Below are 27,938 nucleotides of genomic sequence, written 5' to 3'. Positions count from 1 at the left end.
TTCTTTTCTTTTTTTCTCTCTCTCTCTTTTTTTGTCGTCATCGATCATCACTTAGGATTGGAATCCTGGTAATTCGTTGAATCCGCACTCGTGACACTCCCTGTCACCGAGTTACTGTTCAATGACTCCATCTTGGCCATATGCTTCCTCTTCTCAAACTCATCCAGTAGCGCATGGATTGTACCCAGTGGGAATTCGTGAACTACCGCCCTTGTAGACGCTGGACAGACATTGGATGGGAAATCTTTAAACTCCTCCATGGCGAGGTTCATGCGTAGTAATTGGTTCCACGAGACGATGGCATCACCAATCAGGAATGTTGGTACGCGCGCCATGGCCATCTCTTCCAGGATCCAGCGACGTTGGAAAAAGTCGCGGCCCAGAAAGTCTGCACATCCAAGACCACCTGCTGCTTGAGGATCAAAGAGATCGATAATGGGGATCGCCCACTCATGTTGAGGTGAGTAATTCTCTGGGTGGAGTTCTTTATCACCAGGCTCTTGCCACGTCGCGGGCATGGCGTTGTCAAAGGCCTGGATCAGCTGCACGCCCTCGTCTGTCTGGGGGATCTTCAGGCCAAGCCATCCAACCACCATCTGTGCTCGCTGGTACACGTGGTACATGATGACTCTGCTCTTTGCATTCTCCCTCGAATCCATAGAGTTGACGCAAAGGCAGTCAATCCAGACCCTCAATTTCGGTCGATCTAGGGCTTCCCTCCCTCCGAAATGTCTGAGCAGACTCCTCAACCACGACGGCGATCGCCTCTCCCTGTCTTTGCCCAGGTTCTCTTGGCTCGACTTGTTGACTGCAGGGTAAAAGACGGCGCGTACGTGCTTGAGGGCGAGGGAGATGTTGACCGGTACGGGGATCGCCACGCGATTGAGGTTGATCCTCTCTTGGTCTGTGGGGTCGCCTAATAGTGACGATATGGCGATGAATTCGACATCGCGGCTAAGAGGCAGTGTGACAAGGCGACAGACGATCGGTTCGTTGATGCTATTCGCTGGCTCAATTTCCAAGAAGCGCACTTCGTCACGCGACGAATTTAGCTTGGAATATTGTATTCTCGGCCGATTGCTGTTGTCCGTTGCCATATTTGCTTTTGCTTATTCGTAGTCGTCTATGTCTTATCGGGGGGGGGGATCGAGAACAAGCCCGATTCTGTCTCGCCTCGTCTCGCCTCGTATTTACTAGTCGTTTGTAGCTTTTCGGTTCGTGTACGTAGAGTTTTCTTCTTGTCTCTCGGTAGTGGTAATAATAGATACTTTGTCAGTGCGGGAAAAGAGAAAAGTGCACCAAGACTCAAGGGGAATTGCAGCAGTAGTGGTACATTTATTGAAACTAGGTGAAATCACCCTTTTTGCTGGCATTTCTCTGTTTTTTTCCCTGACCTTCTTTTCTTCTTTCTCTCCATATTGGCCCCTGTTCCCTGTCAAGTTCCTCCACTTTGTTCTTGGGTAGCGTGGAGCTAGAATGGGTTGAGTCCCCAGTCTTTTGCAAGACTGGAAGCGAACGTTGTTTACAGCCCGCATGGGCATGGGTTAGTTACATGTTACATGGATCAGGTTTTGGTACCCGAAAAAAAAATAAAAAGCGAAAAGAGAGCTAAATTAGGCTCGTTTCTTTTCTTTCTCACACCCGTTTGTGGGTTTCTGATGGGAGGAAAAAGGTTTCGTGGAATGAATCGCCTCGACTAAACTAGACTGATGGAGCTCATGGAATTCTAGCCTTCCCCTGGGATAACTACATAGACTAACTAGGCAGTACTAAACTAATCATGATACCTAGTCTTGTTACTAGGAGGACACTGACTATGTACCTCGCTGACCCCAACGGGGCTGGCCCATCCAAAGTCAACCAATTAGCTTGTCGTGGGCGACACTCTCTCGTCACTCAACCTCACCATGCCTGTGTGCCCAATACCCTTTGATTCTCGGGCCGTCGTGCGGGAGGCCATCTCTGAGGCCACGAGATGGTGCAATACTACGGGATGGCGTCTGTGATCCAACATGAGTGAAATATGCTGCATTTAACAAATATTCACACCGAGTTGTGATTGTGATAGGAGTCCATCATCCTATCACTATACCAACTCCACGATCATGTCCCAGTTTACGTTATCTCCAACATGAATTATTGGGTTTCCAGTCACTCAGCCTAGTTTAGTTCTCTCCTCTATATCCGCCCTCGGACGTCATTTGTCTCAACCCTCGAAGCGAACACGTCCTTGTCAACCGAGCGATGGGTCAAGAAGTCTGGTCTTGTGTTCGTTATTATCACCGCTCATCCGGCTTGCGAGCGGACGTGCAAAAAAGCAAAGAGGACTAAATAGCCTCACGAACGTGAAAATCCCCCTTGCTGAAGACAAACCTAGTCGTTCCAGTACCGTGGCAATGGTATCCGTAAGTCGCTCTCTCCGATTCTCAAAATCCTATAAGCTTGTCATATTCCCTCGTGAAGTTCTTACTCATTCTCATCATCAATCAGTGCAACTCTCTTGATCAACAACAATCTTCTTTGTTTACGAGCCAACACACTCCACAACTTGACGACATCACCATGGTCCCCTCAATCATCACACCGCCGCCTAGTTGCGCTGGCGGCCCCATCAGTCCAGCCAGCATCTGCTCAGACCACGTTGATATTGCTGATCAGGCCGATGGCCGATGGATCAGGTTGCCCGAAGCTCTGTTTTCATCCGTCATGGCTGTCGAACCGGACATCAACCCCATGTACCAAACATCAAAAGCTTTGTCCGATGCTTGGCTGAAGGAGTAAGATAACCGTGCATTGGTACGAAATGATAGCTGACAGAATGTCGTACAGTGCGCTACGAATGAACGACAAGACAGCTAGCATCTGGAGCCGACTCGATATCGCTTACATGAGCGCCATCTGCGCCCCTAACGCCGATCTGGAAACGCTCAAGCTTATGAATGATTGGAATGGATGGGTTTTCGCATTCGATGACCGTAAGTTTTTGACAGACAAACAAGTTGTGAACCAACAAAACACGCCCCCTCATAAACTCGGGGAACTTATTAAAGCCACCATCGGGCCGCGCCGCCCATGCATGCATGCATGCATAAAAAGTGGTGACAGAACATCCGCTAACAGAGCAACAACCAACAGCTTTCGACGAAGGGTCCTTCGCCAACAATCCCATCAAAGCAGCCGAAGAAGTGATTTACACTCTCGCTACACTTGACAACATCCACCCCGTTGTATCGCCAGATCAGAACCCCCTGCGCCATACCCTGCAATCATGCTGGAACCGTTTCAGACAGCGAGCGAGTCCCGCCCTACAGTACCGATGGAAGAAGCATCTTACAATGTACTGTATCGGTGTCCTACAGCAAGTTGGCGTTCAAAACAAAGCGTCGAGACTGAGCGTCGAGGAATACATGGATATGAGAGCCGGATGCGTCGGTGCGTACCCCTGCATCGGACTTATGGAGTAAGTTCATTTCCTCCTTTCTTTGCTATCGTGATTTTCTTCACGGATTCTTCGAGGCTGCAAACGTCTAGAAACATTCTGCATCGGGTAAGCTAGTCCGGTAATGCCAGGGGTAAGAATGGTTGACACATTTTTGTGGTCTTATCGGTAGTTTGCTTGACTGCTGCGACTTGTGCTTATTGGATGCAACCCGAGAATGTTTCACAATTAATTACGAGGACATGTCAACTGACTCAGTAACTACAGGTTCGCCGAAGGAATTGACTTGCCGCAAGACGTCATGGACCATGCATCTCTTGAAGCCATCTCACGAATCACATGCGATTTGGTTACTCTGTAAGCCATATTCCACGATATCGTCTTGTTTACGCTTTTGCTAACATTCCGGCAGGCAAAACGACTTGTGCTCCTACCGTAAAGACCTTATTCAAGGCGAGGACAGCAACATCATGTTTATCCTCAGAGACCAGGGTATGACGGACCAGGAAGCCGCCGACGAGATCGGTGAAATGCTGTACGATTGCTACAGACGATGGCACACTGCTATGGCAAACCTGCCATTTTGGGGAGAGGGTGTTGATCGAGACGTGATCAAATTTGTCAACGGATGCAGAAACATTGCTCTTGGAAATCTCCATTGGAGGTATGTATTACACAGCCACGTTTGGTTTACATTTTACTAACAGTCGTAGCCTGTATACATTCAGGTATCTGGGCGATGAAGGTCCTCAGGTTAAGAAGACTCGAATGATGAGACTTCCTTAAATTTGCGACTTTCATATGAATTGTTTTTATTGGTGTATTTGGTTGGATTGGTTAGGTTGGAAGACAGGAACATTGACCATCATCATGGTAGAAAGGAACGTGCAAACGTGGATTGGTTTCTTGGGTCGGCGAACTGGTTTTGTATTGTTTTAATCGGAATTGGAATGTATTTCTAGTGTGTTTTTATCAATCTTTACACCGAGTGCTCAAATGCTTATATTTGTGTTAAAGCGTGAGATTAGACACTTGTTTCTTGATACGTGATATTTCTACAACGCTCCCTCCCAACTACATGAGCCTCCTTTATGTGAACTTTCTAGTAAAAAGGAGAAAGCATGTTTTCTATGATGAGGACAAAAAAAAGAGAATTTACGACGTGGGCCTGATTCGAACAGACGCCTCCGAAGAGAATAGATTTCTAGTCTATCGCGTTAGACCACTCCGCCACCACGCCTTATGTAATCTGTGATTATTAAGAGTTGCTCACTCATTTCGAACTATACACAAAGTCTCAATCTTCCACCAGTCTCTTATACGGTAATGTGAGCACAAGACGGCTTGGCGACGTTATTGCAGCTCAAGGTGGATGCTAAGATCATGTACCTAAGTATTTGATACAGACACGAGTTCTCCCCCAATCAACAGAAACGTTCCATGTTCGTCTGATAACCCGATCTATTTGTGATGGCACTGGATAATCATCAGCAAGTGTAACGGTCTGGCAGCACCCACTGATCGACATTATATTGATGTTGTCATCGTGTTGATATTGATCAGGTTGATCAGCCTACTGAAATAATGATCTGTAGTGTTCTCCCCATCTGGCTAGACTGACACACTCTCGTACCGCGGCATTCAAAATCACCATGTGATGCTCATAGTCAGATCATCCACCAACCCAAAAACAGACCCAACTATTCACAAAAAGGCATCTCGTCAAGAAACAACGACCAACTAACGTCCAAAAGGCCCGAAAAACGTCCATCACGCCGCAGCCGAAACTTCAATAGATAGACTGCACAAGAAGGACCGATGCGATCGACCAGACTAAACCCGGGAGAGTGCCAAGTATGCGGGGGATTGGGGAACTTACCCCAGAAAAGAGGAGGAGGATAAATTCCTCGTCTGGGGTTGATGACTCTATTGGTTAGACACGAGCGCCTGCTCTCGGCGTAATTTATACAATAGCGCCAATGAGAGCGGAAACTCCTGTTTTTGTAAAGTCGTCATTGTTGACCGAGTCTTGATATATAGCCAGTAAGTATTCGCCTTGGTGATTGACCAGCCATATCGCTCATCACAGATCAATATCACTTCCATCACCAACATGCTTATCCAAGTCCTTTATGGCCTGGCAGCCAGTGCCCTGTGGCAAGGCCAAGCCGTTGCATCACCAAGCAAAGACAATTCACTGGAGCGCTTCATTGATAAACAAGCTGATGTTTCTATCAAGGGTGTCCTTGCCAATATCGGCGCTGATGGGAGAAGGGCACAGGGTGCAGCGCCTGGTGCTGTTGTGGCAAGTCCATCGAAAGAAGACCCAGACTGTAAGCCGACATCCTACCTGGTCCTGGTCAACATGCTAACAATGTTTTCAGATTGGTACACTTGGACTCGTGATTCGGCCTTGACATACAAAGTCCTCGTTGAGAGATTTATGCACGGTGATAAGTCTCTTCAGCGCAAGATAGATGAATATGTCTCCGCGCAAGCTAAACTACAAGGAACCACAAACCCATCTGGCAGTCCAGAGTCAGGTGGTCTCGGCGAGCCAAAGTTCCATGTGAATCTCACTGCTTTCACTGGATCTTGGGGTCGACCCCAGCGTGACGGCCCTCCCCTTCGTGCTACCGCCTTGACGCTGTATGCAGAGTGGCTCATTTCCCACGGCGAACGAGCCAAAGCTACGAACAAGGTCTGGCCAGTCATTGAGAAGGATCTTGCGTATACCACCAAGTTCTGGAACCGTACTGGCTACGACCTCTGGGAGGAAGTCAATGGGTCTTCTTTCTTTACACTTTCGGCTTCGCATCGTGCTCTTGTTGAAGGTGCAGCCCTGGCTAAGAAACTCGGCAAGTCTTGTCCTGACTGTATCACCAACGCTCCTCGAGTTTTGTGCTTCCTTCAGAGTTTCTGGACTGGCAGCTACATCGACTCCAACATTAATGTCAAGGATGGTCGCAAAGGTCTCGATGTCAACTCCATTCTCTCGTCGATCCACACCTTTGATCCCGACTCCAAGTGCACCGACTCGACTTTTCAGCCTTGCTCATCCAGAGCTCTTGCGAACCACAAAGCAGTCGTTGATTCTTTCAGATCCATCTATGGTGTCAACAAAAACAGAGGCCAAGGCAAGGCCGCTGCTGTTGGTCGATATAGGGAGGACGTGTACTATGATGGTAACCCTTGGTACCTGGCCACACTCGCTGCTGCGGAGCAACTCTACGCCGCGGTTTACCAGTGGGACAAGCTTGGCGCTGTCACTGTTGATGATGTATCGTTGTCTTTCTTCAAGGATATTGTTCCCAAAATCTCGAAGGGCACTTATTCCAAGAAAAGCAAGACATACAAGGAGATCATAAAGGCAGTCAAAGCTTACGCCGACGGTTTTGTCGCTGTCGTACAGACCTACACTCCCAAGGATGGCTCACTAGCTGAGCAATTTGACAAGTCGACTGGAACTCCCAAGTCCGCTGTCCACCTCACCTGGTCCTACGCCGCATTTGTCGCCGCAACTGAACGTCGCGACGGTATCGTTTCTCCCCCATGGGGCGAAAGCGGTGCCAACAAGGTTCCCACGGTATGCCAAGCAGCCCCAGCATGTGACACGACCATCACCTTCAGCGTCAAGAATGTACAAGTGTCATCAGACCAAAAGGTTTATGTGGTTGGCTCAGTGACTGAACTTTCCAACTGGTCGCCTGAGGACGGCATTGCGCTTACGCCATCGGGTTCCGAGGGAGTGTGGAGTGTCAAGGTTAATATTCCTTCTGATACAAGCTTTGAGTACAAGTATATCAAAAAGACCAGCAGTGGCGAGGTTACGTGGTTAAGCGATCCCAACAATCAGGCTATTACGGGTAGCAAGTGTGGAAGTAGTAGTACTCTTGATGATGAGTGGAGATAGTAGTAAAGATTTATAGCAAGGTGTGTAGTTTTGTAAATGTTCGGTATCGGTAATAACATAATTCACGTGGTCTTCATTCAGTTCATCTACCATAGGTGGGCCGAACTCATCTCGAAGTCTGATAACCGATGTCTTCGATCTTCTTTGTCTTTCCATGTTTTCAAAAATGGCAGCATGTCATAGGATCACTTTGTGGTCACTTGGTCAAACGCTTATTAGAGTTACTCCGCCCTTTCCTTTGAAGTCTTTATGTAAGATTTAAGATGTCAAGATAGAGTTTCGGCCCTTTGCCCTCCACAGGAACTCCGCCCTACAAGACCAACTAGGGCTGAAGAATATATCTGAATTTACAGTTCCCACATTACATTGGAGGTTTCTACAGATGGCGTCTCTCCTCAGGAAAGTAAATAGCTCCAGTAGGCCACCTTTTACTTGAGTGTTAATTTACGCGAAGCTTGCACATCTTCCAGCCTAGTCTAGCCTCTATACCTGGATTGGCCTCCTGCCAGGTTAGCGGTCAGCATGTTGCCAGCTCCAGTCAGCGTTGCACGCCTTCCGGTTTTGTTTGCGACTTTGCTTTTCACTTGAGCTCTTAAAGTTCACCAGTGTCCAGTTTTCAGATTTTTCAGAAAGCATAAGTTTCAAAACAACGACTCATTGGTTTGATCCCAGAAGTAGGTTCCTGCATGTGATAAGTAACAAAAGAAGCAATCACGAAGGATAATGCAAGTAGGGTTCCTAATTTTGAGTTACTCTTGGGTTGTTGGGTGGAAGAAACTTTCCAACAAGGGTTATATCTCGAGGCATTGCAGTCATTTGGATCAACATCAGCACGAGAAAGTTCTATTATAGTGGCGAAGAGCATATAGACGAAACGCGAATCATGGCTTGCTTATGTGAAATACCTAACTACCAGGAACATCCTCAAGATTGAACAAAGCTTATCTTAACTCTCCTCTCCACCTCAAAGTCTGGTAGAGACTACTACTGTTTAGGCTTTTCCAAAATTAATGTATAAAAGGATCATGGCACCAATTCTGGAACAATCCCTCTCTGCATCTTTAAGTACCAATCAAGCTTCTTACCACCATCATCACGAGCACCCACAATGCCTAGAGACATCACCGCCATCCCAAATGCCAGAAATAGCCAAAACTGGGTGTACGCTGCCGTTGGAATCTCCATCGGACTCATGCTCTTTGCATTCGCTATCTACAGGGCCGTCAAACAACGTAAGTAACATGGCTTCGAACAACAATTGTATTGTTGCGGATCGGGGGAAGACTTTGGTTCTGCAATCTGCATTCATGTCCAATATACTAACATCTCTAAAGGCAGGAAGGAAACCGCATAAAGGTAAGACTCTTGACGTCCTAGGCCCTTTTCCAAAGCAGTTCATTATCTCACAAGTCCTTGTTTAGATGACCAACGAATACGCCAGTCACCGAACTCTTGGTTCTCGCCGATATCCAAATTCTTTTCCAAATTCTTTTCCAAACGCATTTCATCTTGTGCTGAGTGCTGTACGGGCTGCTGGAACGACCTTTGTTGTGATGAGAGCTGCTGCGCCCACTGCTACAACATGTGTTGTATTACCTGCTGCGATGGCTGCTGCTGCGCCGGCTGTTGTATTGCTTGCTGCGAATCCTTCTGTTCCTGAACCTTGACGCCTGAACATCGACTACAGACTACGAAAGCGCGGACGATCGAACGAACCCTCATTTGTTTTTTGTCTTTGGAAGAATGGCGGGGCTGGGTTGACTGGAAGCTTTCTCTCGTGTCGCAACTGGAACAGCTGGGATGGGGGTTTATGCATTCTGTTTGGAGTTTTGTGATATTGGTACCACTTGTTTTACTGCACACCGGGGATAGGACAGAAAGAGAATCGAATGATTGGCCCAAATAGTACGATCGCCTCCTTTGACCCTTTGACATGCTCTAATTTATGTTTGTGTTTCCGAGACTGCTATGGCACCAGTGTCGCTATATGTGGTTGTTGAAACATAGACCGCATCCTAGCGAGTCGGATCACAGTAAAACCCCTGCTAGAATTGGCATTCGTTCAGGACATGATCAGCCATCATTAGCATGTGCTCGACCTTTAAGCCAATTGTTTTTTACTGTACGTAACATTTATAAATCTAACCGACTTAACCCATGACGATCAATCTATGACGAAATTGAGCTGATCAAAGTAAGCATGTGCTTCTAGACCTTTTGGAACAATACATACCATGAGCGCGAATTAGCAGCAATTCTAAAAACAGACAAGAGACCATGCCAGAAACGTAAGGGCGGCGTCTTGTTTCCGTCTCAAGCGAAGGAAAGGGTTGCCATTACGACTTGTCATCCCACTAACCCAAGCATCTACCATCTTGACATTTCCGTTCTCTACTATCATATTTTCCATGGCACAATCGACAGACTCAGACACAAGTCAAAATGCGAAAAATGACGCTCAGAAAACGACGGTATGGGCAGCCATTCTTTGTGTCGTCATTATTGTTATCGTCGCCGCTATATGCATTGTCCACAGAAACGTCCGAGGACACGCGATCCGGCGATCGATAGAAGCACAGCTTCCAAGATATCGCGTCAATTCAGGCCTGGGAAAAGATATTGTGGAAAGCATACCCATCGTCAGATTTAATTCTAGACTACATTCCCAGCAGATATCCCCACCAGCGCGGATATTCTTACCGTCATCGGATCGCTTCACAGAGACGAAACCTCGAAAACATGGAGCTCAACTTTTACCTCTACGCAAGTACTTTACAATCCAGAACATATGTCGCGAACCACCCAGAAGTGGTGACTCGCGGACACGGCCGGATGAGTGCATATCGCCGGCGTGCTCGATATGCACCGAGGACTTTGTCGAAGGCGTGAAACTCAGGATGCTGCCTTGTGGGCACCTCTATCATCCTCAGTGCATAGATCAGTGGTTGACGGATCGATCTCGTACTTGTCCTTTATGGTGAGTTTATTGCCCACTATAACGCAGCTGAGACTGACATGTTTGAAGTCGTGTCAACCTTGCGGCCTCGTCGGTGAAGAAACCATCGCCAGTATTTGTTGGGAGCGTTTAGACAAGACTTCTACTTGACGATAAGATTATGAGCTGCGATAGTCTGCTTCCTATGGGTAAATCGGTGTTAGGTTCTGCATCGGCGAGGAGTTCGATTAATGCTGATTTCATTTCTGGTGTATTTTATGTTCATTCAATTTACGGGTGAAAATGCATGTTGTACAGCCATACACAACGGACAATGCTGCGCCTGTATTTTTGTGTATGGCACGGGATGTGGTGCAGCACATGGTGACGCAAGACCAACAAACACGGTAACTTTATTCCTTCATCGCAGTCAGTCCCTTTACGTCAGGAACTGGCGGTAAACAAGTAGCGAAACAAGAGGCCGCTAGAAATGCGGAATACTGTCTCACATGGACATCTAAAGACCAACAAAGCTATGATGTCGGATGTGATGATCGACAGGGATCTCCGCACAAAAGACCCTGTGTCTAGTGCCTGATGGTACCACCACAGTTCCTAAGCTTAGTCGTAAGCTGGCGACGATACTTGGTCGCTACAATCAGTGCGCTACAAAAGGACAGAAGATCAGGTCTGGAACAGCATCCTCGCATGTTCAAATTTCGCGCTTTGATGGCCACGTCGAATGGAATAAATGCCTCACACAAATGCGGTGAATATTGGACAGTAATTTGATCGGTGGTATTATTAGTCAAAAATGGTGATGTATGTTGTCTTTTCATCCCTGCTTCATTTCTCAATCGCCCACTTGTTCATTGGATAACTAGACAGGAAGATAATGACGCTAAAAAGCTTGTTTATGATAAACATGTTTCCGAATTTGTGCGACAGCCATGCTGAAAGGGTGATTGGTAACCTCGCGCGACGCGGGCATGGCTGCAGTCGTACTTCATAAAGGTAGCACAGCTGACTTTAAACGTGTCAATTGTCAGGGCGTTCGGCTTCCCGCTGCCAGGCAACGCAGAAGGGAAATGGAGGTAACATTCAAATGCAATCGACGAGATTACAAGAAAGTTGTTCTGTCGCGGTGTTCATGTACTCACCGAACCTTCCAGACACTCATCTATAAATTCCACGGATTCACTGAGTAAAAGTAAGCACTGCGTCCAAGTGATCCAGTCTGACAGGTAGCGTTCTAAAATTAAAGCCCCATCGCCTGTAATTATACCAGCAACAGTGGCCAATTGCTACGACAGTGCTGGATTTGAGTTAGACAATGCCCACTGAAAAACGCGAAAAAAAGAATTTACATACAACAGCGGGGATTCGCTGGTCGTCACCGACCCAACTACTAATCCGCCCCTTACCAGCTTGACTATGGGAGAGCGGACGGGATCCCGTATTTTCTGGTAGGTATGGTCGTATGTACTGATTGATGCTGTAAAATTGATATATATAGTCGATTTATCCCTGGTTTACTCAAGCGCGTAACTGCAGTAGTGCTAAGCTGGCAATAGGATGCTAGCACTGCCACGGCAGAAGGAATTCTTTATTACTGTGTGAAAGTTACTAAACGCCGGCCGAATTACCTTACAGGCACTCTCAATCATCCCGCATCAATTGATCAATACCATCCTGATCAACCTTGAGCACAGTCCAATCATGCTTCCGCACAGCTCCCAACTTCTCATAAAACTTCAAAGCCTTTGTATTATCCGCAAGACAAAGCCACTCCATCTTGACACAGCCAGCTTCTTTGGCCACTCTGGCTAGAGCCTGAACCAGCAATCGGGCATAGCCATGTCGTCTATACTCGGGAACGACATAAAGTTCCTCCATACAAACCCCAGGTGCAGCCCCCCATGTTGTATAGTTGAAGAAGTAGATTAAAAGTCCCGCCGGTTTCCCATCAGGCGAGAAGATGAGAAGTGGTCTGCCCAAACGAGGCTTGTTGTCTGATACGTCTGAAAGGAATAGCGTCTTTGACAGCGTTTCCTCTGTAGCAGCGACGTGGGCCCCGGGAGATTGCTCTTCTCCGCCGTCACGAATAAAGCTTAGGATTTGAGGAACATCTAATGAAGATGAGTAACCGAGATGCAATACAATGACGATGAATATACCTGATGAAGATGCCTCTCGGACTAGTGGTGAGGATGCCATATTTGTTTTTCCCATGTATTGTTTCACTACCTATCAATATCGAAGGACTATTGAGTCATATAAACAAGAATCCTACACAAGGTTGATTGCACGCCCTTCACCTGACATGGTCACATTGACCCGCAAATACTGAGTCAGAATGTCATCACGTTCTAAGACGCCAAGATATGTGTTCTGCATCAACATAAACTACTTAAACTCCAACATATCACTCCGTAGTCTTGATCAAGCCTCATTAACGTCGGTGACACCATTTGTATCATCCTGTATGTCCAATGACTGATCATTTTCCTGCTTGCGAACGCCCCTCAACATGACCTTTGTCTCCTGATGCTGCTCGAATCGACGGTAGGCCAAGGGTGCATCTTCAAGACTGTACTCGTTGGAAAAGACAAACCCAGGCCTCGCTCTTCCGTTCTTGACCAAATCAACCAGACCACGAATATTTCCCTTGATGTCGACTAACCCACTGCCAACCTGCAAGCTTTTGATCCAAAGTTCAGGTATCGCAAAATTGATCTCAGACTTGTATCCTTCGGGACCGCCAGCTTGGTACAAACCAGCAATACCAAGACCGCCTCCGTTCGTGGCTATCTTGACAGCCTCTCGAAGGATAAAGTCGGGTTGCGGTTTGAGGTTCTCATTGAGACAGAATTGGCCTACGCAGTCGATAGCGCGGTTGACACCTGCTGGACGAAGCGCGAGGATCTGATCAGAAGCTTTCCCTCCACGAGTAAAGTTGATAGGTTGAGCTCCGATTGATGCTGCCAGTGCCAAACGAGCAGGAACGTGGTCAATTACATAGACAAGGGATGCTCCACGGATGATGGCGCTGTAGGCACACATGAGGCCAACACCTCCGGCACCAAAGACGGCCACTGTGTCTCCAGGCTGGAAGCCAGAACGAGTGAGAGCGGTCCATCCTGTTGGGAAGATGTCGGTCAGTGGAAGCCATTCCTTGTCATCAAGACCATGTGGGATCTTCGCAAGCGATGAGTCTGCCCAAGGTATTCTGACATATTCAGCTGTGAACTCGTGTTAATCGCTACAGTCCATCGCTCAAGAAAAGACTACTTTACCTTGAAGGCTACCCTCGCTATTGAATGAGGTACCGAACCCAACTCCAATAAGGTCAAGATCAGTTGGAACCAGTGCCGCCTTGGGGAGTAGATTCCCGTCTTCAGAAAATACCGCGATAAGCACGCGATCTCCAGGCTTGAGAAAGTCAACAGCAGGACCAACTTCTTCAACAATGCCCACTCCTTCGTGACCAACCCCGAACTTCTCATCTGTGCCGAAAACACCATGGTAGATGTGAAGATCTGAACCGCAGATGGCAGAGGTGGTTATGCACACCATGTCACGGGCTGGTCTCGGGAATACAGGTGAACGGGGAACGCTTCAGGCGGAACGGGATCTATTGCTACGGATAGGCACTGCAGGCGGATCAGACTATTGACAAGACGTAGCTCGAGGAGCTACGTTCAGGATCTATCTAGTCGGTGAACTAAAGTCTCAGCGATAACGTATCGCCACGTGATCTAACCCACTTGTAGCTCTAGGGTAGGCAGGTCCGGTCTTGGTCTGTGACAGTACCCCCCTCTCTAGCATCGAGCTCTGCCGAGATGGGTTACTGTGGTCCGGGCTTGTCAGGGTATCTCCTGTGGAAGTTCGCCACGATCTCCGCAGCGTTCTCCACGTAAGCAGCGGGGACTTCTGTTGGGTCGGCATATCCAGCCCATTTCACGGTATACTTCAGCCTGGGGGGGCCTCCTCGGCCTCGTCTGTCCCATCGGGAGTCCACAATGTCTTCAACCTCCCACTCTTCTACTCCTTCGGCTTCTACCGGCGGTGGCGGGTCTACGTTCTGACCGGGCAGCGGGTTGGTGGCAGCTGGCTTTAGCAGGCTCGTGTGAAATACGGGGCGTATCTTCATGCTGGCGGGCAGTTCCAGTCGATAGGCGTACGGGGAGATGACCTTGCTGATCTTCAACGGGCCGATGTTCTTCCAGTCCAGTTTCTTCTGTGGCCTAAGGGTCTTAATGTTCCGGGCGTCTAGCCATACCGAGTCTCCTACTTGGTATCGTCGGGCAGGTCGTCTGTGTCGATTCGCTTGGGCTTCGTAACGGGCTTGTGCGGCAATGCTTTCTGATCTTAGGTGCTCCAGGATGTCATTCATCGTCTTTGCAAACTGTTCTGCGTCTCTAGTGGCCGGGGTTCCTCTGACTGTAATCGTAGGCTCAAAGCCCATTCGCGGGTGGAACCCATAGTTTGCAAAGAACGGAGATACGCCGGTGGTTTCGGATTTCAGGGAGTTCGCTGCGAACTCAGCCAGGGGGAGCCATCGGTTCCAGTCGTCCTGTAGGTATGATACGTAGGCTCGCAGATACTGTTCCAACACAGCATTCAGGCGTTCAGTCTGTCCGTCGGTCTCAGGGTGGTAAGCGGTGGATAGTAGCGAGCTGATCGACAGTTGCTTGGTGAGCTTCTGCCAGAACTCTGCTACGAACTGGGGTCCTCGGTCTGATACTATAGTCTGTGGAAGCCCATGTAGCTTCCACACTTCCTTCAGGTAGTAATGGGCTGCGTCTTCGGCATCGCAGGTTCCTTTGCATGCGATAATATGTCTCATCTTGGTCAGGCGGCAGGCTATAATCAGGATGGCGTCGTTTCCTTCACTGGGCGGCAGGTGTGTGATAAAGTCCATCGACACATGCTGCCAGGCTCGTTCAGGGATAGGCAAGGGTTTCAGTACACCTTGCTTCGCTTCTCGGGCTGGGTTGGCTCTTCGACACGTATGGCAGTTCTTAACCCATTGTTCGATATAAGCCAGCATTCCGGACCAGTAGTAATCTCGGGAGAGCAGGTCGTAAGTGCGGGCACGGCCTGGGTGTCCTGCTATAGGGTGTTCGTGGCAGGCTTTCAGCAGGGCAGTCTTGAGAGGGTCGTGGCTCGGGATGTAGATGCGGTCTCGGTACAACAGTCGTTCCTGGACGATCTTGCACTCTGCAAGCGTGATCTTCGGGTGTCGCGGTGCATCGGTCCTCAGGGCTTGCAGTATCGACTGCAGATCTTCATCGGTCTGGTATCCTTCGTCCAGCAGGCGGTCGATCTCTTCTGGTAGCTCTATTGAGAGCGATGGTTCCTCGGGCGTTAGTGCGGGTTGGTTCCGTTGTAGTGGGTGGCGGATGCGGGCTCTCCGGACTCGTAGCGGCGGAAGTTGCCAATTCTCTTTCTTCAGCACTACCTGTCTCTGGTGCGCTAAGCGCTCATCCCCCTCTTTAGGGAGATCTTCTGACCTCCTGGTCAGGGCATCGGGTTTAACTCCCTGTTTCCCAGGTCGATACGTGATCTGGAAATTAAATCGGGACAGGAACTCAGACCAGCGGGCTTGTCGTCGGTTGAGTAACTTCGTCGTTGTGAAGTACTCCAGGTTCTTGTGATCCGTGATCACTTTTATCGGTGAGGGTGCCCCCTCCAGTTCGGGTCTCCATTCCTCGAAGCAGCGAATAATAGCCATGAGTTCCTTATCGTAGATCTCGTAGTTACATTCAGTAGATGTATGCTTCTTGGAGAAGAAGGCTACCGGGTGTAGCCTTCCGTTATCGTCGTATTGCGACAGTACGCCGGCGGATACATAGTCAGAGGCATCTGTCTCCAGGATTACGTCCTTTGTCCAGTCGAAGGGGCGTAAAATTGGTGCTGATGTGAAGGCTCCCTTCAAGTCTCGGAAAGCCTTTTCGCAGGTTTTGTCCCAGACGAACGGTACATCTTTCTTTGTCAGGTGGTTCAATGGGGCTGTAAGCTTAGAGAAGTCACGGATGAACCTCCTGTAGAAGTTCGCAAATCCTGTGAAAGCTTGTACATCGGTCAGGCAGGTCGGGGTTTGCCAGTTCTTAACAGTTTCGATCTTTGCAGGGTCCATTCGGATGCCGTCTCGTCCCACGATAAGGCCTAGGAACTTGGTTTCCTTAACCATGAATTCGCATTTGGCTGGGTTTGCAAATAACCCTGCAGCTCTCAGTTTCTCAAGCACCATCTTTAATTGCTCGACGTGCTCTTCTCGGGTCCGGCTGTAGATCAGGATATCGTCCAGGTACGCAGTGCAGAATATATCCAGGTATTCCCTCAGCGCGTTATTAATGTACCGCTGGAAGGTCCCGGGGGCTCCTGTTAGGCCGAAGGGCATAACCAGTGACTCATACAGTCCGAATCGGGTGCGGAATGCTGTCAGATACTCCTGACCTTCCTTGATGCGCAGATTATTGAAGGCCGACACGATGTCAATACGGGAGAAGTATTTCATACCAGACAGGTTATTCAGGGATTCTTTGATCAGGGGCAGCGGGTAACGGTCCTTAACCGTAATGTTGTTCAGGGCTCGGTAGTCTACGCAGAAGCGTAGACCACCGCCGGGTTTCTTAACGAATAGTACCGGGGAGGCTACAGGCGATGAGCTCGGGCGGATGAATCCCTTACGCAGATTCTCGTCTAGCCACTCTCGTAGGGCTGTCAGTTCGTTCCGGGACATTCCATATAAGGGTCCAAACGGCAGTTTTCCTCCTGGGGTTAGCTCGATGTGGTGGTCACCAGATCGATGCGGTGGTAACTTCTCTGCCTCCTTAGGCGAGAACACGTCTTGGAACTCTCGAAGTTCTTCTGGCAGCACGAATGCCTCTGGCTTAGGCTTAAGCAGGTAGTCCAGTTGCTTTAGGGTGACGGTAAAGAGGCGGTAACGGTCCTTCTGGCTGTATATTTGGGCGGTTCGCAGGGAAACCGGAAGGATATCCTTTCCCTCTAAGGCTGGTGGGATACTTCCTTTCATCTGGCGTATAAACTTCTTCGGGACGGTCTGTAAAGCCTTAATCCTTGTAGGCTTGGTTGGAGTGTTGCAGAATTTCTGGCAGTACGGGCTGTTAAATGTGAACGTGTGGGCCGCGAAGCTCACCTGCGGGTCGTGTTGCTTCAGCCAAGGCATTCCCAGAACAATAGGGTAGCTGGCTAACTGGGTCACGTAGAAGATCATGCTCTTCTGCTCGTGATCGGCAATGCGGAGTCCGGCGCGGACGTAGTAGGCGACCTTCCCGCTCTCGGCAGGTCGCCCGTCGAACACTTCAATCTCGAAGGTTCTCTTCAGGGGTCTAAACTTCAGGTTCTGGGACTTAGCCCAGCTCTCGTCGATAAACCCTTTTCCTTCCGCTCCGCTATCGGTCATAGCGTAGGACGGAATTGGTTCTCTTCCAGCCACATTAAGACTGGCAGGCAGTATCATCAGGTTCGAACGTTGGTTGTTCTCGTTCTCAATCGGGATTCCATGAACGGAGGCGGCGGATAGTTTGATCTTCAGTACAGTAGGTGCGGAGGTGGAAGCCTGGCGCCGACTTAGGACAGGCTTACCCCGTTTTCCTGGCGTCCTCGGGAGTGTCTAGATCGGCGGGAACTGGCGCGGCTGGATGTGGGCGAATGCGGAGACAGGGGCTGGCTGGTGCGGTTGGGGCTATAAGCGAAGGTGGCCTGGCGGAACCTGGTTGGGCGTGTGTCGGGTTCGGGGCAGTCGCGGAGGTAGTGGTTGGCTGAGCCACAACGGAAACACTGGTTGTTCTCTCGTCGCTGGTTAGGGCGGTTATAACGGCGTTGGTTGCTTATGTCCATGGGGTCTTCGGCTGGTTGGCGGTTCTCAGGGGGGCTTCTTCCCCTTCGGGGCGACAGGGACTTCTTCCTGGGCGTCAGGGGGTACTCCTTCGGAGGAGCATTAGTCCTCCGGGGGGCTGGCTGTAGTTCGGTTGCAAAACGGCGTCGTCGGTTTTCTAGGTCTTGTAAAAAGGCGGCTAGATCGTGGTATTTATAACTAGGCGGTGGGTTATGTACTAACATCCCGCGTAGTTCTCGGGAGACGGCTTGCTCTAGTAGGGTGGGGAGGGCTTCTTCCGACATTTCTCCCTCTAGTGCAAGGCGTTGGAATTCGGCGAAGAAGGTACTGAAATCTTTGTGGGCTTGACGGAGGCGGAACAGTTCGGCACGGGCATTATTAATACGGTTCGGGTCTCCAAAGGCGCGTTCTAGTAAGTTGATAATATCCTGGTAGTCAGGGAGTTGACATTCCCCGGCTTTAATATGCGGTAAAACCTGAGCATAAGCTCGTCCCTTGAGTCGGCCAGTTACATAAGACATTCGGGCAAGGCGTGTCGGGAATCGGTCATAGTTGGCTTTTAGTTTGGAGTGTATCTGGGAGACGAAACGGCGCAAGTCGGTTCGGTCACCTTCAAACTTGTCAGGGTCGGGTAGTCGTTCGGTAAGACTGGCTGATTCGGCAGATCGGGAAGGAGGCGGAGAAGTCGTTCCCACAGGAGCCGCTGTAAGAAGCTCAGCTGGTATGCTAGTCTCGGGGGTCTCGCGGGGCATAGGTACGGTAGGGCGGGCGGCGTCGAGGGCACGCCGTTCGGCCAGGCGGGCTTCAAAGAGGGCGTCATCTTTCTCTTTCAAGGTTCTCTTGGTCTGTTGCTCAACATATTCGAGTTGGATTTGTACAGCGTCGCGCTCTTTAGCGATCCGCTGGAGGGTATGCTCTCGATCCTGGATTTTCTCTTGGTCGGCTTGGAGCTGGTCCTCGAGGTGAGAGATACGGTTCTGGGCTTCCTCGGCGTAGGTGTAGACACTTTTGAAGTACTCGAACCAGTCGTCGAGATGCTCGGGGGCGTGGGCTCGGAAGGAGTCTGCGCCATCTGGCAGGAACGGAGGAAGCGGTCTAGCGGTCATTGCGTTCGGCGTCCAAACGGTAGGAGCTACGTAGTGTCACGGGCTGGTCTCGGGAATACAGGTGAACGGGGAACGCTTCAGGCGGAACGGGATCTATTGCTACGGATAGGCACTGCAGGCGGATCAGACTATTGACAAGACGTAGCTCGAGGAGCTACGTTCAGGATCTATCTAGTCGGTGAACTAAAGTCTCAGCGATAACGTATCGCCACGTGATCTAACCCACTTGTAGCTCTAGGGTAGGCAGGTCCGGTCTTGGTCTGTGACACACCACTGCATCTTCTGGATCGACAAGCTTAGGTCTTGGGATGATGTTGACAGACATATGGCGAAGTTCACCCTCCCACTGAACAGCGCGCATGAAGCTGGTCTTTGGACTGCTAGCCATGTTGGTAGAGACTGAGTAAAGTAATATGCCAATGGAGTGATGAGAGAGATTTTTAAATAAAGGTACTTAATGGCTGCATTGGGCCTTTTATGTTTTCTGCTCTAGTAATATCTTTTTTATTAAGTGATTTTTAAGGTATAAGTCCTAAAGTATATATATAAAATTAATTTATAAAAAAATATAGTTTTTAAACTTAAATATTAATATAGATTTAATTTAAAAGTATATATTATAATTTATAAAATTAAAATTATAATAATTATTATAAAAACTTTTATTTTTTTTAAAAATTAATTATTAATTATTTTTTTATTAATATTAATATTAATATTAATAAAATTATTATATAAAATAATAAACTTTAAAGTCTTTATTAATTTTAATTATATATTAAATTAAAGAATTATTTATAAAAATTTAATTTTTATAATTAATTTTATTTTTTAAAAAAAAATTTAATAAAATTATTTAATAGCTTTATTTACTTTTAATATAATATTTTTATTAATATTTAAAATTAAAATATTATTAATATAAATAATAATTAAATTATTATTTTTATTATTTTTAATTATAATACTTTTAATTATATAATTAATTATTAAATTAATAAATTAAAATTTAAATCTTTATTATATAAAAAAAAAAAAGCTTTAAAAGCTTTTTATAATATTTAAAAGAAATATATTATTAATATATTAAAAAGTAAAATATTTTAAATAAAATTATTTTTTAATTTTTAAAATAATTTTTAATAGTTAAAGAAAATAAATTATTAATAATTTATAAAATATTTAATAAAAATAATATTATTAAAAAGTTTATTAAATTAAAATTTATTATATTAAGAATCTTATAAAGTTAAAAAACTAAAGAAGATTCTAGGGAAGAAAGGAAAAAGCTTATAATTAATACTATAGCTTTTAATATGATAAAATTCAACACAATGGTTGGTGATATTATACCTTGATTCTTTACTCTACTATTCAGCTCAGTTCATTACCTCTCTGTCCTCAATCAGCTCGAGTATTTGGCTCGAAAGAGTGAGTGACGTGATACGTATTGTCTTGGCTTGGTCACAAGAATCGTCGCTGAGGTCAGACATGTGAGAAGTCATACTATCTGGGACTTCAATTAGCTGCCGACGGGTAAGCAGGAACGGACTGATGCTGAGTGGATGTCAGATTTAGTCCACACCTTAAATCAAATGCGTGCATGGGACGAGGCTGAGTATGGTGTGATGACGAACTGGGGAGAATACAGGAGGCCTTTTCGTCCGTGGATGTAGGACTCAGAGGTCAAGTCCGGTTCATTAGAGCTTGGGGGCTGTCACACGGTGATGTATCCCACAATTCCATTGGCCTGACCATCCAAGTAATCTGAGATGATGAACTACTGCAGCAAAGGGGCCACTTGATCAAGGCATGAGACAGAACTGATACGCAGGGTGTAAGAGCAGCCGGATCTTCACCAATCTAAGACGGTTGCGCAACCAGAATACACCAACTACAAACAGCATGATATGGAGTTTGGGGTTTACAACATTACACTAGAGATAATTGAAACTGATGATCTTCAAAACCAATTAAAAACACAAAAGAAGATGGATTAAACAGCTAGTCTGTCTATCTAGATATCCTGAAGAAGAGGGAGGCTGATACCGTCACCAAGTCTGGCACGAGCACCCTCTTGAGCACGGTCTGCGCGGTTGTTACCACCACGGCCCCGTCGGTCATCATCATCACCCTCGTCATCGCTGTCATCATCGCGATCATCATCACGGTCGTCGTCACGATCGTCGTCACGGTTACCGCCACGACCACGGCCAGCATCAGTAGCACCGGGTCTGATGGCAGTGGTGATGGTTGTACCGGCAGTCTTGGTGGCGCCTGCAGCAGTGTCGGTTGGCTTGACACGGCATCCCTTTCCAGCACCGCCAGTAGCGGTCGCAGTCTCGGTAGCAGCAGTCTCGGTGGCAGCAGCGGTATCATCAGCAGCAGCGGTCTCGGTAGCAGCATCGTCAGTGGCAGTGGCGGCAGCATCCTCGGTAGCAGTAGCAGCATCATCAGTGGCGGCAGCATCAGTCGCTGCAGCGCCGCCGACAATGGTGGCGAGATCAGCAACCTCGGTGTTGGCAGCAACAGAGAAAGAAGCCAGATCAACCAGCTCAGTGGCAAAGATACCACCGGTGCCAGTGAAAGTCTGGGCTACGTCGGCGACAGCGGAGGAAATCTCATCCTCGGAAGCATCAAGAACAAGGAGACCTTCAGAGAAGATACATCCAAGATCAGGCTCCTCGGTATCGCAGGAGTTTCCAGCACCAGTAGCATCGTTGAGCTGTAGAAAATGTGAGTGACAGGCATTAGACTGTGAGATAGGTTGTACTTACATCTCCAGGGGCAAAAGTGCCACTGAGAAGAGCCAGGTTGGGGTCAGCACCGATAGCAGCCAACTGTCTGGCCAGCTCAAGGGTGACGGCCTTGTTAACAGCCTCAGCACCCTCACCAGCAGCATCCTGATGTTGAGTAAGAGCCGCAATCTCAGGGTTGACAGCAGCATCTGTGCAAAGAGCACTGGCGATACCAACACCGGCGGTGTTGCGCTCAATAGCCTGGAAGAGTAGCGAAGCAGCCATACCACGAAGGTCACCAAGAGCCTTGGCGTTGGTGAAAGCCTGATCAGCTGTCTCCTGCTTCAGACAAGCCAAGTTTGTGACTTGACCAGCACCCTCCTCGGCGGCAGCATCACCCAGAAGACCAAAGACAGGATCGGCAATCTCCTTGGGGTTATCAAGATCGAGAAACTCCTTGGTGATGGTGAGGACAAAGTCGTGGGAGTGCTCCTGAGGAACCTGACGCTTGCGAATGGTCTTGCTGCGGGTGGCATGCTTGGCGAAGCTGGGCATGCGGAAGACAGGTGAAGCGGTAGCAACACCGACGGAAAGGGCGAGACAAGCAGCGGAGAACTTCATCTTTGCGAATGAGTGGTTGTTATGTTTTGAGGAAAAAAGACTAGGTAGGTCTGAGTTGGACTGGCCGGCAGTCTTTAATGAGAGTAATTAAATGAAATAAAGAAGGTTGTAAAAACAAGCTCGCAGAGCAAAAGAAGAGAAGGAATCAAGGAGATAGGAAAGATTCGATGATGATGCTGATGGTTGGATGAAGAGAGTGGTAGTTGAAGGGAATTCAATTGTCTTTATATTCGACTTCTTCAAGATGTTACCAGGGGTTACCCATAAAATGATGTCTTCAGATTCCGGTCAATGTTACAATGTACCATCTGGAAACAGGAAGCATCTTGATCCGAACAGCCCTGTCAGATCTAGGGTTGACAGTGAACAGAATTGCTAAAGTGTCGTGACTGCTATCATATTCTGTCAGGTTATGCTGGGATGAAACCCACGCGTTTCTGTTCAGCACCACGCCAATTTGACATGGGTGTCAAGACCCACTAGTTTATTATTTGGAGGTCCTATGAAACGCGTCTCTGACCTTGACTCAAACGCGATTCTTACAGCCAAGGAAATAGCAGACGGTGATAATTGTTTGACTCGGTTTTTTTCCATCTCTTGAGTTATTCTTGCCCATGATACCGTGGTTCGATTGAATTAAACTCAGGAGTTGGGGTGTCATTGAGAAACTTGTATTGCTTAACAGATGATGATATACGGAGCATTCGCAGGGTTATTTGAAATGAGGTTGTTGTCGGATATGATCGTTTCGTTTAGGCCGCACAGATTTTAAACAGTTTCTCTTTTCTCTTGCTTCATCTTGAATAGTTGTAATTAACTCTAAAAATAACACTCATGGCTATTTTACGAAAAATTGTGCTGGAGTTTGACATGTAATGGTCGAATTGGTCATCATAGAGCTAAACTTCATGGTGATGAGATAACGAAGCCTCCCTCGTTATTCAATAAGAATCCAATGTTATCCAGTAATTCCATTAAATGAATTTGTCTTTCTTAAGGTGATTAGAATTTGATCTCGATATCCAATAATTGAATGCATGACGATGAACTGAGGGCAGGAAGAATTTAAACATGTCAGGTATAGGTTATGTGTCTGTTCTACTCCGTAGATCAACCTCCACATCGACCTCTGTCCAATCAACGTCGTGAGACAGCCCTTTTAGTGATCCCTATGTAGAACGCGGATGTAACGTCATCCAAGAAGCTTGGCATCTCGTGGTGGCTGAACAATCATAGTCTTGGTATTGCATTGTTTACTGAACGCCACATCTATCCAGAGACCATCTCACACGCATACGGAAACACTGCTCTGGCAATGGAATCAATTGATCGCCTGTTAAGAATAAACGCGTCGTAGATCAGTTGCAGAAATGCATTTAAGAGCTCTTGGTGTTGGCAACTCGCTCAGAGCGAGGCACGCGTCGGGACGCGTCGAATCACGAAAGGGTGTCCCACCAACAGAACTCCTTTGACATGAATGACGCACTCGACGCCCAACTCGAAAATGATCGCGAGAGGCTTTAGAAAATGCTTAAGAATTGCAACGAAAGTATCTGTTCCGAACACTGCTTTATCATCAGGTGACAGGACGACAGAGCGATAGAGCGGCTGCTTTAGGACGTCTCAAGGACTTGATGGCTAAGAGGATCGAGTACAAAGAAATGGTTAGCACAACTGAAAAATAGTTGGATGCCTGCCTTAGGGCCTATAAGGAGCTCGTGCTCCGGGCTAACAAGACATGATGAGTCGGAGGAGCTGCAGATTCGAAAGGATAGTGCGTTGTGATCTGAAGCTTGACAGGGCGAGTGGCTGGGCGATGGTCTGACTTGTGAATGTCAAGGTTGTGAATACTATCATGTGCACGATACTGAAGCATTATTTATGTTCCGAGATGTATTGTGCTTGTGATGTGACATGTGTATTGATGATTACCGACAACTCAACGAACTTCGAAACAAGCAAACAGAAGAGCATTTCTCGTACACAGCCAAGGGTAGTGAGGATACGGGGTCTCATCCATTGCCTTTATTCTGTCAAAGAGAGGGGGCCAATTACCTAAAGTCGGCAGTAGAGTTACCAACCACTGACAGGGAAGTCCAGGTTATTAACGCAAGGGATAGTCCACGTTCCAACCTGACCTCTGCCCTGCAGATCAAGGCTGAAGTGGCCAGCTGGACCAGATTCTGGATGGATCTGGGACAGAACAAATTGAGACATTACGACCAGAATTAGAAAAGGTGTCATTGAGTGTGTATGTAAACTGTTGGTGGCATAGACTTATTGCTGCATTAATTCTGTTGGTGGCTCAAAGTCCGTGAGTTGGCGCACGCCTCCATTATTCTTGTCAACAGTAGAGTCATTCACCAGAAATTCAGGTGAATCAAAGACCTCCCTTGACGTTTGATAAAAACCATCTATACCGCCGCATTTACTTTCCTACCAGATGCCGAGGTCCAAGTGTTAACATGAAGTGGCAACCCTTTCTCGCCCTCGGTCGCACTCTTCAAAGTGTCACCGGTCTCGAACTCATTGGAGAATCCGATTTGGATGGCGGAGTTATCTGTTATACGTACCTTTCAACATACCTGGTTCCAGCCGACGCCGCGACCACCGGGAGAGTGTTACCAACAGCAGTCCTCCCAACATCACGAGGAATCTTGCCTCCGTACTTTACCAATCATTCTACTTCCTTGCCTCCATTCACGTTTCCATCCGAGCCCGATTCCTCTGATATAGTCCAAGAGCCTACTTCAGTCAATCTGCTCACATCGTCGGACTTTGCCGTTCCGACATCAGAGTCCGGTAGCCTTTTACTGCCCGACCCAGCGACATCGATTGGATCTCCAGCCACTACCTCTGGAGTCATCTCTGGTCAAGATGTTATCTTCTTTGTCGCGCCTACAACCGATGAAAGTCGGCGCTTCATCAAGAGAGCACCGGGACGATTCATTGGTGGAAATGACGCTGTTGAGATTTGTACCAACGCCGCTGTCTTTAGCCTCGCAGACGGACAGCTCTTAGACAACGGAGACCCTGTTTATTATGCTGGCGAGCCCTATGAGCAGTTCGGTGGGCAAGGGCCACCACCCGACGGCGCCATTACCAGGGAATTCACGACTGTGAATGGATTGCTCACATTTTCCAGCAGTTCGTTACCTGGTAATGGCGCAGGCTTCTGCCGGGATGATAGCGGTCAGGTGTACATCACTTTTGGATCAAGCCCGCCAGGATGTGATCCAGTCTCGATACGTGTCTATCCAAGTAAGTCAGACTCAAACACCAGAAAGGTCCAGTGCTAACTTTTACAGTCGAACAATGCCAGAATGGCCAGATCATCGGACTTGATGATGCCACTCCGACCGAACCGAACCAATCTTCTACGATTGCCAAGCCCACAAGCACTGCGTTCCCGACAGTAACATCTCGTTTCGGCTCATCTTCGACAATTATTGGCGTCGTAACTGCATCTACTCAGGTGTCACACTCTAGCGACGCATCCCCCGGGACGATCGAGACAACGCAGTCATCGGAGCCTACACAAAGTCCCGGTCAATCAACAACAGGCATAGTTACAACGGCGACTTCAGACTCCCCAATCTCTTCTTTGTCCTCATCCCCTCCAACAGTGGAAACCTCTCTTTTGTCAGTTACGTCGATCACCTTGTGCAATAGTGTAAATCTACTGACGACAGTGGCATTAGCTAACCCGACTCCTATTTTTAATAATAACATTAACTATAAGGATAATATTACTATTATATTAAATTTTATTATATTAAAAGCTATAGTATTAATTATAAGCTTTTTTTTTTTAAAAAAAATATTTTTTTTTTAATTTTATAAAATTTTTAATATAATAAATTTTAATTTAATAAATTTTTTAATATAATAAATTTTAATTTAATAAATTTTTTAATAATATTATTTTTATTATATATTTTATAAATTATTAATAATTTATTTTTTTTATTAAAAATTATTTTAAAAATTAAAAAATAATTTTATTTAAAATATTTTATTTTTTAATATATTAATATTATTATTATATTTTACTTTATAAAACTTTAAAAGCTTTTTTTTTTATATAATAAAGATTTAAATTTTAATTTATTAATTTAATAATTAATTATATAATTAAAAATATTAAAATTAAAAATAATAAAAATAATAATTTAATTATTATTTATATTTATAATATTTTAATTTTAAATATTAATAAAAAATTATTTTTAAAATAAAAAAAATATTAAATAATTTTAATTAATTTTTTTTATAAAAATAAAATTAATTATAAAAATTAATTTTTTATAAATAATTTTTAATTTAATATATAATTAAAATTAATAAAGACTTTAAAATTTATTATTTTATATAATATTTTTATTAATATTAATAAAAAAATATTTAATAATTAATTTTTAAAAAAAATAATAAAAGCTTTTATAATAATTATTATAATTTTAATTTTATAAATTATAATATATATTTTTAAATTAAATCTTTATTAATATTTAAATTTAAAAATTATATTTTTTTATAAATTAATTTTAAATATATACTTTAAGATTTATACCTTAAAAATTACTAAATAATAGAGAATAATATTAGCTCTATCGCGCTTTAATAAGGTCAGCAGGGTATTATAGGCACTGGAGAAAATACATTATACATCAGTACGAATGGCGTAATAACTGTCGATGCAGGAGATAGTAATAACGAGAATGTTGAGCTTCCAACGGACACCCAGGTCAATCGAGCATTCCTACCATACTGGGACGATCTGTACCTTGACCGAAGCAAAGGACATACAATTGTATACGAAATCTTCGAGGGCATTTTTGGTGAGGAACTTGTTATCGAGTTCATCCTGGGCAAGGTCGACAGCCCTGGCATATATCACTTCGAGGCCAACTTTGTAAGGGATGAACCATTTTCGCTCAGATTCCAATATTATACGACGCCGGAGCAAGGATCAAGCGCAACAGCCGGCTTCCAGAACCTGCTGACAGGGAGGTATGCTCAGGCTTCATATAACGAGGCAAACATTCTCATAGATGGGGCATCTATTATTATGGTAACTAACCAGGTCAATACCGTCATAAATCTTACTTTTGACAACACTGAGTGCGGAAAGGGTCAAGATCGAGTGCCAGAAGATCCATGATTGAAGGGGCTGAAAGGATAGAAAGAGGACATTTGTCTCCTTGGAAGGGTATCATTCAGTTTCAATTTCGTATTAGACGATAGACATGGGATTTAACACGAACTAAGATTGTGTTTTTCATTCATAAGAAGTTAGATGTGTCAGATATCAAACAA

At 46.3% G+C, this 27,938-nt stretch overlaps 8 protein-coding genes and 1 non-coding gene across 9 annotated transcripts; 4 read left to right on the top strand and 5 right to left on the bottom strand.

Moving 5' to 3' along the window:
- Window positions 1-47: 47 nt before the first annotated feature.
- FPOAC1_007503 (uncharacterized protein) lies at window positions 48-1,097 on the bottom strand (the record flags this gene model as incomplete). Its single annotated transcript, XM_044851963.1, has 1 exon — window positions 48-1,097. One exon carries the CDS (start codon window positions 1,095-1,097, stop codon window positions 48-50), a length of 1,050 nt encoding a protein of 349 aa, XP_044704633.1.
- Window positions 1,098-2,396: 1,299 nt separating this feature from the next.
- FPOAC1_007502 (uncharacterized protein) lies at window positions 2,397-4,225 on the top strand (the record flags this gene model as incomplete). Its single annotated transcript, XM_044851962.1, has 7 exons — window positions 2,397-2,405; window positions 2,491-2,777; window positions 2,830-2,975; window positions 3,136-3,460; window positions 3,707-3,796; window positions 3,852-4,103; window positions 4,153-4,225. 7 exons carry the CDS (start codon window positions 2,397-2,399, stop codon window positions 4,223-4,225), a joined length of 1,182 nt encoding a protein of 393 aa, XP_044704632.1.
- Window positions 4,226-4,597: 372 nt separating this feature from the next.
- FPOAC1_007501 lies at window positions 4,598-4,679 on the bottom strand. The gene has a single exon. It is a non-coding gene; the product is annotated as a tRNA-Ser (tRNA).
- Window positions 4,680-5,552: 873 nt separating this feature from the next.
- FPOAC1_007500 (uncharacterized protein) lies at window positions 5,553-7,352 on the top strand (the record flags this gene model as incomplete). The annotated part of the gene is made up of 2 exons (XM_044851961.1): window positions 5,553-5,772; window positions 5,824-7,352. The coding sequence occupies 2 exons, from the start codon at window positions 5,553-5,555 to the stop codon at window positions 7,350-7,352; spliced, it is 1,749 nt and encodes a 582-aa protein (XP_044704631.1).
- Window positions 7,353-9,760: 2,408 nt separating this feature from the next.
- FPOAC1_007499 (uncharacterized protein) lies at window positions 9,761-10,441 on the top strand (the record flags this gene model as incomplete). The annotated part of the gene is made up of 2 exons (XM_044851960.1): window positions 9,761-10,329; window positions 10,378-10,441. 2 exons carry the CDS (start codon window positions 9,761-9,763, stop codon window positions 10,439-10,441), a joined length of 633 nt encoding a protein of 210 aa, XP_044704630.1.
- A 1,505-nt stretch (window positions 10,442-11,946) lies between these two features.
- FPOAC1_007498 (uncharacterized protein) lies at window positions 11,947-12,504 on the bottom strand (the record flags this gene model as incomplete). The annotated part of the gene is made up of 2 exons (XM_044851959.1): window positions 11,947-12,416; window positions 12,465-12,504. The coding sequence occupies 2 exons, from the start codon at window positions 12,502-12,504 to the stop codon at window positions 11,947-11,949; spliced, it is 510 nt and encodes a 169-aa protein (XP_044704629.1).
- Window positions 12,505-12,729: 225 nt separating this feature from the next.
- FPOAC1_007497 (uncharacterized protein) lies at window positions 12,730-13,863 on the bottom strand (the record flags this gene model as incomplete). Its single annotated transcript, XM_044851958.1, has 2 exons — window positions 12,730-13,529; window positions 13,584-13,863. 2 exons carry the CDS (start codon window positions 13,861-13,863, stop codon window positions 12,730-12,732), a joined length of 1,080 nt encoding a protein of 359 aa, XP_044704628.1.
- Window positions 13,864-21,277: 7,414 nt separating this feature from the next.
- On the bottom strand, window positions 21,278-22,619 carry FPOAC1_007496 (uncharacterized protein; the record flags this gene model as incomplete). The annotated part of the gene is made up of 2 exons (XM_044851957.1): window positions 21,278-21,985; window positions 22,038-22,619. 2 exons carry the CDS (start codon window positions 22,617-22,619, stop codon window positions 21,278-21,280), a joined length of 1,290 nt encoding a protein of 429 aa, XP_044704627.1.
- Window positions 22,620-25,084: 2,465 nt separating this feature from the next.
- FPOAC1_007495 (uncharacterized protein) lies at window positions 25,085-27,783 on the top strand (the record flags this gene model as incomplete). Its single annotated transcript, XM_044851956.1, has 3 exons — window positions 25,085-25,880; window positions 25,928-26,167; window positions 27,323-27,783. 3 exons carry the CDS (start codon window positions 25,085-25,087, stop codon window positions 27,781-27,783), a joined length of 1,497 nt encoding a protein of 498 aa, XP_044704626.1.
- Window positions 27,784-27,938: the final 155 nt, after the last annotated feature.

This window comes from Fusarium poae, chromosome 3 (assembly GCF_019609905.1).
Source record: "Fusarium poae strain DAOMC 252244 chromosome 3, whole genome shotgun sequence".
Taxonomy (NCBI): domain Eukaryota; kingdom Fungi; phylum Ascomycota; class Sordariomycetes; order Hypocreales; family Nectriaceae; genus Fusarium; species Fusarium poae.
This window is presented reverse-complemented; position numbering and strand designations above follow the sequence as displayed.